The 11,698-nt window shown below is 41.8% G+C and overlaps 1 protein-coding gene across 3 annotated transcripts; it reads right to left on the bottom strand.

Moving 5' to 3' along the window:
* Nucleotides 1-210: 210 nt before the first annotated feature.
* Nucleotides 211-9,719, bottom strand: pex5 (peroxisomal biogenesis factor 5). Of its 3 annotated transcripts, none has more exons than XM_079165002.1 (16): nt 9,534-9,719; nt 7,597-7,755; nt 7,432-7,470; nt 7,179-7,296; nt 6,901-7,047; nt 6,101-6,185; nt 5,625-5,715; nt 5,239-5,361; nt 3,656-3,739; nt 3,325-3,444; nt 2,994-3,137; nt 2,744-2,814; nt 2,170-2,391; nt 1,894-2,059; nt 1,631-1,788; nt 211-1,442 (listed from the first exon to the last, which is right to left on the bottom strand). In XM_079165002.1, the coding sequence occupies exons 2-16, from the start codon at nt 7,708-7,710 to the stop codon at nt 1,196-1,198; spliced, it is 1,929 nt and encodes a 642-aa protein (XP_079021128.1). In that variant the 5' UTR covers nt 7,711-7,755; nt 9,534-9,719; the 3' UTR covers nt 211-1,195. The 3 variants fall into 3 exon arrangements, with proteins under 3 accessions (XP_079021128.1, XP_079021129.1, XP_079021130.1); XM_079165003.1 differs by having other exon boundaries at nt 9,541-9,719; XM_079165004.1 differs by lacking the exon at nt 5,239-5,361.
* Between the last annotated feature and the right edge of the window lie 1,979 nt (nt 9,720-11,698).

The following is an 11,698-nucleotide window of genomic DNA, read 5'->3' as shown; positions in this document are numbered from 1 at the left end:
AACTTAAAATAATTAATTTTAACAGGTTTATTATCTTTATTCTTAAATAGGTACAGCTGTAAGTGAAAAGTCTATTTTCTTATATCAATGTCATTATTACTACATAAAATGTTTTATTTTCATTTGATTCTTTTCCACTCTCAATACTTTTTTGTGTCAGCCATTTTGTTTATTTTTTCAGAAAAAAAAATGACTTCCAGATGATTGGAATCAAAGCTTTATTGCTGAATATTATATTAAACATTGCAGTCAGGATACAACTAGCCTGAACACAATTATAGTGCAACAATTATGTTACAATACACAATATGGCATATAGCATTATTTTACAACGAAGCAAATTGTTTTACAAGAGAGATATGAAAAAGAGCAAGAGAGGGGAGGAGCCCAGAGAAATCATTCTCAATGATAGTACAATTATATGATCTTATTATCAGCGCGATGCACAATTATATCCCTCACCCGATCCAAAACGCGCACACACACACACACACACACACGCACCACACACACACACACCCACACACACGTTGTCAGTTCATTATCCTAGTTGATAATTGATTACTACAAAATTAAATAATGTATAAAACAAAAAGAGAAAGAAAAGAAAAACAAGCTGCTGTTGCACTTTTGATTAGTGTTTGTACTCTGGACCGGCCCTAATCCTTCTATTGGGAGTACATTTGATGAAAAGCTGTACTCTTTTCAATATTGTACCTTTAATCTACATAACCGTATTGAGTACACGGTTTAACCTACAACCTACTGTTGAGAAAGACTGAGAACGTTGAGTGTAATGATAAACTGTCCACATCATGATCAATCATTTACTTTCTTCATCGAGTACAAATTTCATATCAACAACAAAAGTGACATTGAACCCAGTTCTGCAGATCAACAGAGCAAGATGAAACATGAGGACTGTCAAACATGTAAAATACAGCGACGACACTGTATTGCTGCTGGCTGCGTCTTCCAGGGAGAGACTAATACTGCAATGTTTGATAGAAGTCATTCAAGCGCACATAACCACGAGATGATGTCTCTAGGACGGTGGATAATTCACATTGTCTTCCTCGTCCGTTTCTCTGTAACCATCACCGCTCTGATTCCTCTTCGCTTCATTCAGTCCACCCAGACATTCACCTCCCAGCAAAACGCACTCGCACTCGATAAGCCCCCCCCTGGCTGGCCCTCATTCTGTCCCACCGTCCACCTCTCTCTGGGAGAAGTGAGCCAGCAACGTGTCCAAGTCCCGGCGGTCTGCTGCAACGTACAGAGGGCTCTCTCCCATCATGCTGAGAGCCATGCGCAAGGTGGACCAGATGTTGTCAGACATCATGGTGGCTGCGACTCCTCCGGGTCCCCTCGCAGCTCTCGCTCCGTCCCCGGAGGCCTGGCGCTGTAGAGATAGAGCTTCAAGGAAGTGCTCCACCGCCTCTCTGGTGATGAAGGAGAGAGAAAGCTAATTTAGCTGGATTCACTTTTATATTTAATTTAAATAAACTAATACAACTTTTCCTAATTACTTTGAGCCCATTATCTACTCTCTGAGATATAAATGGGGTGGACAAAATATAAGAAACTCTCAGTAAACGTCAATCTACTAACCAAAGAATGTGTCCCTCACCTGTGTGCCCCTAAGTTGACGCAGCTGATTCCCAAGTTGTAGCGACTGCGTATGAAACCGGGCTGCAGCTCCAGAGCTCTCCTGTAGGCGGCCACAGCCTCCTCGGAGCGGCTGCCGTTGGCGAGTGTGGCCCCCAACTTATTCCACAGCAGGTAGTCCTGATGGAGACAGAAGACACACACAAAAAAAAAGGGAGCGCTCAGAAACAGAGCATGCAGTGTGAAGACCGACGTTAGTATCTCAGCACTGGCTTCTACGCTAACCTGTGGCGTGACGGACAGAGCAGCGCTGAAACAGTCCACCGCCTTGTCGTACTCCCCGCTGAGGTTGAAGAGAACTCCCAGACCACACTGCAGCTGGGGGTCCACCTGGGCGGGGTCGGAGTTGGCTGCTTGCAGGAAGAGGGACTGAACATCTGTAAACAAAGATCTGTGCAGGAAAAACAAAACAAAAAGAATGAGGCGAAGAGTTAAAAGATGAAGTTTATACAATACATGAAAAACACTTCAGAATGACTTTGTAAATCGTGTGATACTCACTCTGGCAGCAGTGAGCCGAATCGCTCTCTCTCCTTCTCCCTTTCTGTGGCACCTTCCTGCTGGCGCTCACTCTCATTCTGCTCCCACACAGAACGGAATTTTGGGTTGTGCTTTAGCCAATCACGAAGAGTCTCACAGGCCTGCCTGTGCAGCGATTCGTTAGTGAAACTGACAGCCAACGACATGAGAGCAGTCAGGTTGTCGTTCTTCAGCTCTATACATCTAATGAAAGAATAGAGGTCAGAGAAAGGAACAATGACGTGCTTTGAGTTGAGAAAGCAAATGTTAGAAATGGTCAAAAGCTTAATTAATGAGGTCTAATTTTACTGTTAACATTTATGGATAAAGGGGAAACTGGAAAAGGTGGTGACCACAGACACACACGCTATACACTCATATTGATAAGGTAACAGATGGAATTTATCTCATAACATTTACAGTTTCTTAACAATGTCTGCAAAAAAAGAAAATATATATATAAATATAAACTGAACTGTAACTACCCATAAAACTCAGATGTACTACTTTAATTTGCATCTGAAGTGACGAGCATTTTGCAATTCTAAGTTCCAACCTGCGGAGGGCGCTGATGGCGGCAAACTCCTGCTCGTTCTCTGCCTGACAGGTTCCCAGATATTGCCAAGCCTGCAATTTAATGAAAATAAATGTACACACACACACCACAGCGTCATTACAACTGCCCTCTGTGGGGAGACAAACGTGAGTTCCCTTACAAGTAAGGGGACTTCTTGGATTCCTTTTCATAAATACGAGGGTGAAATACTGATAAATGCAAATGAAGCCATAGGCTGTTAAAGTCTCACCAGCTGGTTATCTGGTTCTTTTTGTACAGCACTTTCAAAGAAGCGTACAGCACCAGGGATGTCCCCCGCCTCCATCCTCTTCACTCCCTCTGACAAAGGGTCAGGGTTGGATAAATAGGGGTTGTCCTCTTCAAACTGATACCCCTGAGACAAACACAAGGGAGAGATGGAGAAGACACTTCTATATGAACTGTTCCAACAGAGCATCCTGCAGAATCAAATACATGAAACGCTGTACGTCACGTCCTTTTATACAGCCAGTAGAGCTGCATGTGCAAAAATGCTGAAATGCTGAAACCATGTAAACTGTTGTGAGCAGGTTGACAGCTACCTTGTCGTAGGAAGTGCTGAGTAGCTGATCGAAGTCAGACAGCCAGGGGTGGCTCTCTGCGTCCCTCTTAGCCATCTCCTCCCACTCCTGCTGCAGCTTCTCCCAGAAATCCACATCACTCTGACAAAAAGACAGATGCACATCAGTACTTCACAGTCTCATCACGTCCAACATCACCCTGTGTTATAGACAGATTTTACCGTTAAAAGGAGAACAGTGGTTTGTTGTTTGGACACAGACTACTTTAACCGCTCTGTTACCACTGCTGCCATTTAATATCCATTATTAGCTTTGTTTTTAGACTTTAAATTGTCCCTGATTCTTGTCTCACCTCCACTGCAGCTTTAGCGTGTTGGAAATCTGGTCCTGATGTGGCAAACTCGTCTACCCAGGCTTCAGCCGAGTCCTGTGACACCTGAAGAACAATGAGGAGCAATGACAGTGGTTGACCTGAGTCAGCACAGGCTGGCTATGAAAATTGTTATTAGAGCAGAGGATGGGGCCATTAAAACAGGAAACACATAAGAGGGAAGTGAATGGAAAGGAGATGAAAGAAGAAACAACACACAGAAAAGGCTATTTTTCTCTCATGCCTTTCTAACAATTCTTCGTATTGAACCTCTGGTTTATTAATCAGATAGAAAAATGACTCTACAGCAACTGAATAATTAAATGCTGCGTGTATCTTACCGTTTATGTGTAGGACAAAACTCTACGACACTAGAAGCAAAACTTATCTTACTGCATTAACTGCACGACCACAGAGGTCCTACCTGCCTGATGACCGTGGCCCACTGCGCTGCTTGTTTAGCTTTAACTTTCTCAATCTTCTCATTCCTCTCTGGGGCTTCCAGGGGAAGACTCCCTCCCCCCGTCTTCATCAGGAACTATGGCATGAGGCGAGGAGGCGAGGAGGGGTGGCGGTGGGGAATGGTGCAATGTTTTGAGGAGGTGGAGGGAGCGATTGGTGAGGAGGGTTTGTATTTGGAGGGGTGGGCAGAGTAGGATTCATTTAAGTAGGAGGAGGAATAGATGAATGGCGGTTGTTAATTGAGTAATTAAAGGAATGGCAAGCCAAATGGGAAAAGTACATGTCAGAGTTAGAGGGTAATTAAGTACAATGGAGCCATGGTGATTAGATACTCATCAAGAGCAGGACTGAGAGCTACACATGCACAGTTCAATATGGACGCCATTTTCAGCCAAGATAAAAAAAAAACAATAAAGACAAAAAGTTAGGAATGATAAAAATAAAAGTAAAGGTAAGTCGAAAGAAATGTTCTTACTATTTCATAGAAAACAATAATTTACTGTCAAAATTATTAAATACATTATGAAATACAAAGTCAAAAACTATCGAGTCAAAAATGTAATATTTACACCAACTATTTTAAAACTTGACTATTTCATAGAAAACAAGTAAAACTCTTAAGAAATTATAAGATTATTAGTAAAACATTAGATTTAATTTTGTTATTCATATCTAACTTTCAACTGTTTTTTTCTTTTCTTGGCAGAAATAGACAATCTAGTAAAAACCTCAAAATCTGGCATCAGCCTTTTTCTTCCTGAACTGAATGAAGAATAAGTAACTACTCACAACCTCAGTAAAATCAATATAACTGAAGTAAAACTGAATCAAGAGCTTGATTGTGCAGAAGACTTAATGCAGAAGAAGAGAAGCAAATAGTCATTGCTGAACAAATTCCATCTGCAACGCTGTGCAGCGTGGAGCTTCATGTTTCAGTGTAGCGGCTGCTTTTGGTTACATTCGTGGAAAATGTTACTCTGCATCAGCTACTGGGGTGATGAGTCACAAGACATAGTCTATACTGTGCAAAAGCGAACCACTGTGCCTCCCCAAAATGTTCCCAGTGGCAACCAACCCCCTCCTCGGTGGGCAGCGACTCGTACCTGGTTGAGGTTGGAGGCCCAGTTCTGAGCCTCCTCGGCCTGAGCTTTATCTTTGAGCTGTTTGTCTGTCCTGCTCTCCACTGTCACACTGCCCTCGCCAATCTGCCTAATGAATCGCAGGAACTACACAACGGAAAACAAACAAACATGAGAACAAAAAAAAGGCATTTTACCATCCGGTCAGATTTATACTAATATACTGCTTGTTCCTTTCCAAACCAACAACTTTCTATCCAAACTAAAGCAATGACCTCATCAGTGTTACCAATGCACTATGCTCCAGAGAAACGTCTCTACAAAAGTGTCAAAGAGAAAGCGAAAGGATATGGTGATAGAGGATAAATGATCCAATGAATGAGTGACATGGACATGAACACACTGCTCACCTCAGTGTTTTGTAACTTGGGGTCATCAACCTTTGAGACGAGCTCATTGGCTGTCTGCTTCAGCTCCTCCCCTGGTTGATACTCCTTCGCCCTATCACATTAACAAGCAAACGTTAATATCATACTGTAAGGAGTTGTACGATTAGAAAGAAGCGCTCTATTTCATTCAGCATATGAAGGCTGGAACAACTCAATTCAGGCTGAAGGCTGTACAGGTCAGTGCACTATGTCGATGATTAGACATCAAGGATGGACACGCTAAGACAAAGTTAAAAGTCTGAGAAATTTAAATTCAGCACACACATCCACCCAATAAGTAGACAAGGAAACCATGATGAAGGTTCATACTATCCTTTGTCCACCTGTGCGCCTGTTATCATTTAGTCTGGCCTTTGCTCAACATTTACTGAAGTGTGCCTGAAGACTTTTTTTCAACCATAAACTTTCAACTCTCTCTGTCCATGTCCTGTTCTAACCATTCCTTCTCCTGGTCTCCCAGGTCTCCCAGCCACAACTTCTCCTCTGACTGTTCCAGGTACTCCTCCGCCCAGCGTCCGGGATCTGGAGCAGAGAAGTGAGCAAAGGAGGAAAAACACAGCGGATAGGCACGTTATTAAAAAAAGTACACACAACACAAAAATTAAAAGGATTTATCAAAAGGCAAGTTTGCTCTGATGTCAGTAGAGATTGATGACATCGGACAGACTGATGATGACTGCATAAAAATAGAGTGCTCATTAGGTTTAGTTCACACTACACAACTTTGGCCCTTATTTTCCACTCGCCGACAGTTTTTGGCGCCCCTGGACAAAATCCCCAGAACAGAGGCAAATCTGCGTTGTTTGGCACTCACAGACGCATTCCAGATATCTAGCATGCTAAACATCTGGATCTGTCGGGGAGCGCAAGACACGGGTTGAGGGGAAAACCTGGCAGAGGGGTCGCCTCACCTGTAGCCCACGTGTGTGTGATACATAACACAGTGACTGATCTACATAGAGGGAAATAGTTAAGCAAGGCTATCATGAGAACATGTGTGCCAACGACAACATCATCAAGCATGATTACGCTTCGCCCGTGTCATTTCTCACATGTGATTTAGAGATCTCATTTCCAGATAAAGGATCTTGTAGACTGTGAGCCCCTGCCGCCGTTAGCGTGCGAACAGTTCAGCGATTTGACGACTTTAAAGTCGTGTAGTGTGAACTTGGCGTCATTGTGTGTCCAGAGTGAAACACAGGAGCGCCAAAAAGAAACGATAGCAAAGTCAAACTACCTGCCGCCTCAGCAATAAATTCTTTCGTCCAATCAGCATCTGCTGCATCGCCAAGAGCGCTGATCCCCGGAGCGGAGGCAGAGTCAGGACCGGAGAGGAACTCGGCCGTCCAATCCCCAGAGAGGGCCAAAGCCGCCACATCTGGAGCTATGACGTGGAAAATACGTGGTGCTTAAAATGCTGAAAAGCGTTTGTGCACAAATCCAGGCCTAAGCCAGACAAACACCTAAAACTGGTATGCAAAATACATGAGAAAGAATAATAATAATCAAGAGCACCTCTCTGTGGAGCTTGTCTGTAGCTCTGCTGGTCAATCTGCTGCATTTCCTCCAACAGCTGACCCATGTCAAATGTGTGTGGGGGTCGGGGGGGCGCCTGAAGGAACTCATTCACCAGCTGCAGCAAAAATAAAAACATGATATTAAGAAGTTGCACCCGGTATACACAGAGATACACACCGGAGAGACTTGAATTAAAACACTATACAGTATCACAGTCAACACAATATGTAAAAGGAACATAAGCGTTGACCTCTTCTTCAGTTGCAATTTCGATGGGAGAGGGGGCAATCTGAGGAAACAAGAAGGAAACAAGGAGGTAAGAGAACAACTCGTGACATTTCAGGATAACACTGAAACTATTTAGCTGATGAATTTAGCTATTTGAACCGTTAGCGGTCGTGTGCACATCACTCACTGTGGGTGTTGAGCGGTGCCGCCACGCCCCCCCTTCCTTGGTCATGTGACTGGTCAACTTCATGAGGGGATTGGCCCCCCCACACTCTGCCTCCACCAACTCCCGCATCGCCATGGCAACACAAGGACGAGGCGAACCCAAAATCAGACCACCTGAGAACTGAGGAGAGAAATGAACGGATGAATTACTCATAATTCAGCCCGTGTTCGGGCAAAGTTAACGGAATCATTCAGTCAAAGCAGAATCACCTTTTGCCGACTCTACATATTTAAAATGTCCAACGTGTCCCCACAGCGCAGCACAGTCACATAACCAAACTCAAGCTCCATCTGCTGTTGTCGGTGTCATTTCCTGGCTGAGGGTGAACCATTAATAATGTGGACACGATGGCCCGGCAGGCACAGCCATTCACTGCATATTTCACTCAGCTGGTCGAGGAAATTCAGAGGATTTAAGCTTGTAGCTGCATGCAAGGTAGTCCTTGCAACAACAAAATGCTATTATCGCCCTATTGTTATAACCAACATCACAGGTTATTATTGCTACTATCATACAGGGCTGAGTATCGAACCAAAATACTTTGTTGGTACTGAGCAAAGAAATACACGAGCACCAAATATCAAAAACTGTCCAGTACTGAAAGTTGCTATCAAATTCTGTTATCTTGTTTATGTATTTGTTAATGATGTATTTTCTAATATAAATACAAAAAGTCCCAGTTTTAGCATAGTTCTGGTGCAACAACATTTACTCTACAAATATGACTTGAAATTAAGAATTTCGCACAACTACCTGTTTATATTTCCAAGTAAGGTACTGAACGAATCACTTTTTGGTTTTCGTTTTGGTGTCTGTATGCCAATTTATAAGATAACCAGACCTGGTATCGTGTAATCAATACGATATTGATATTAGGTGCTAGCTAGATGATCACTCACCTGATCCTCAAAAAGCAAAACAGTAACAAAAATCTTTAAGACAATGATTCAGTCTCGTTATGCAAACCCTGAGAATAAGATGTGGTCCAAGAGGAAAGCCTGCTGCTCATCTCACTGACCTACATCCAGGATGAACAGCTGACAAACTCAACTTCTCAATCCCCCCTGAAGGGACACGTAATGGTTACACTTTCCATAATGAGCTGTCAGGAATAGAAATTTAATTTCTCCATCTTCTCCACTCTAGTCTACTCTATTCCACTGTAGCGATGTTCACCTAAAAGCACGAGAACATATTAGAAAGTCCACTCTACAGGTGGACTATCACTCGTATAGTCTCTCTAGGCTGTAGATTTAAGAGCAATTTATTCCTACTGATTCAAAGAGCCGCTGTACTGTATGATGATTAGGGTCAAAGTAAGAGGATTAGACACAGATATTAATACACACACACTGTCACAGACAGGACACTTGATCACCTTACCGTTTAATAAGCCTACTGGGTGCATTAACCGTGGAAGGTGTGTGTGTGTGTGTTGTTGTTGTCCCTGCACATTCACACATATTCCACTTTTATTGTGAAGATCATTTCAGTTATACTAAAATATTCCCCTGTGGACCACTGAAATCAAGCCACTGCGAGCAATTAGTTGATTTGAAGTGTCAACCTGCTGTCACGTGTCAAACCAGGTAACTGATTTGGAGCAGTGTGCACGCTGAAGGCATTGTTTTTGCCCCGATGCTAACTGTGGCTTCAGTCACAAACAGCAACATTAGCTCAGTCAATGTTACTCAGAGTATCTCTTCTAATACCGCTGACACGCTGTTCGTTAAATGGCGAATCAAACAGACGATTTAAAAGCACTAACGGTCCGTTTCTCTCAACAGTAGCGAGTGTAGCTAGCGTTAGCCCAATGAGCTAGCTACTGGAGGGCCAGTGCAGAGATTGTATGCAGACAGAGAGGCACGAAGAGACGGGTAGCATGATGTTCATCTCACCGCCGACCTGCTGCTGCTGCTGCTGTAGCCGTACCGACAGTCCCTCCTCTCCGGTCCGTCCTCTCCAACCGTAACACAGCAAAAAGTTGCCGCAGTGTGAAACCTTTCCCGGTAAACCGTCTGAAACCAGCCGCTGTGTGTTGTTAGCGCGTCTCCTTTATTTACCTTCCTCCTCCATGACCCACAAAACCCTTCACTGATCGCTAGGATTGTCTCGTAACGTTACGTTGGTTTCGTATTCTCTAACGGGTTTTACGTAAGAAGATGACACGGCTTGAGAACAAAAATAGTACGTAACGTAGAAGGTTTTACGTAAAGTACATATTGCGCAGGAGATCAGAGTCCGTCTAATCAGGAGTGTGGGTTCAAAAACACCTTTATCTACGAAAAACAGTTGCAGTAAAATCTAGATTTGATATACGTTCTGTATACTCATACAATGTGTATAATATCAACTTGTGAAAGTCCTGCATGTAACATTTGACGTAAATTTAAGTGTGCCGGTAACGAAATGCAGCCTACTTTTCAAGTGTGGAAGTACCATGAGAAGTGCTCTTTGACAGTGTTTTATTTATTATATGCACTGGGAGGAATATAATTAGATATAGTTTCCTGAGTTGCCTACTACACTTAAGTACAATTTTGAGGCAGCCTCAAAAAAGCTATAACAAGTTTTTACAGGTTAAAAATGTTGCCCAAAACACATTATCTTATAAAATATAATGCAATGTTACAAAGCTGCCCAAAAAGTTGTTAAAATTAGCTTCACATCAAATAGCTGCAACATTATAATGGTACACTTACAAATACATGCATCAATAATCAGATGTAGTAATATAAATCTTGACAACTTGGCATAACGAGCACTTGTACTTTTGATACTTGAAGTATATACTGCTGCTATTTGTATTTAATTTAATGACGTGCATTTTGTGAACACAGTAGTTTTAATTGTAAAGGAGTATTTTTATAATGTAGTCAATACTGTTAGCCTACTTGTACTTAAGGATCTGAGTACTACTTCAAACACTGATTATATATTGTAATATAAGATTATTGTTAAGCTGGTGGAGGTGGTGTTTGTTTTAACTACTTTATATACTGTTGACTAGTTAAATCTAAAACAGTGCTTTAGATTGTATTAGAATGTTATGTTTTGTACGTCAAACTGTAAAGTAACTGAGTAACTCCAGCTGTCGGATAAATGTTGTGCAGTAAAATGTATATTTCCTACTGAAATGTAAGTAGATGTATAAAGTAGCATAAAAAATACAAGTGTAACAAGTTTACTCATGTGCAATAGTTGTATTAGACTAGCAGAGACAGTATGGTTGTAATGTGTAACAGTGAATTGGTTCTTGGCCTGATCATAAAAAATCAACATGTTGTACATTTTAAAATATGTGATACTTCCAGGTTCCATATATGACCTCAATTTATAGCGTTATTTCAGTATTTACTTTAACAAGAAAGCTCTCTCGTGGAGACGTCATCGTGTTTTTATTATGAATTTTGTAATGTTTTCTGACAGTTCTCAATAACAATTAGTCAGCATTATCCATGTCATCATTGTATCAATAATTACAGGTAATGTTCCAATAGTAACATAGTAATAATATAAGTTATTAATCAATGCAATGTTTATTCCTTCTTAACATCACACTCAAAAACGACAGGCTTTATTTACTGACAGGTTTAGCACTGCACATTGATAGGCTACACAGACAGACAGCAAGAGACACAGAGGGAGAGTGAGGGAGAGGTGAGCAAGAAAGACAGGGAGGCAGAGGGGGAGGTGAGGAAAAGCACACAGTTGTACATTCATTAAACCGAATATACCGGATGAAGGGAAATTGAAAATAAATTAAAGGTTCAGTTTTGAAATGAGTTGAAGATGAAATGAGTGAGACATATCTAAGTATCACAACTATGTGCCCTCCTTTTTCTGTGATTCAGATATTGACAAGTTCTTAAATTACAACAATATTACACACAAATTAATAGACACTCATCAAGTCAGGGATTATCATCCGTATCACTACTACTATTATTATTATTATTATCATCATCATCATACGGTTTTCTGATGCTGTAACGGTGATTACTGAAATGAAAAAGGTAAATCATGATCTGCTCCCTCTCAAAGTGTGCAGAAGAAGAGTGGC

Source organism: Pholis gunnellus (assembly GCF_910591455.1).
Source record: "Pholis gunnellus genome assembly, chromosome: 8".
NCBI classification, from domain to species: Eukaryota; Metazoa; Chordata; class Actinopteri; order Perciformes; family Pholidae; genus Pholis; species Pholis gunnellus.
This window is presented reverse-complemented; position numbering and strand designations above follow the sequence as displayed.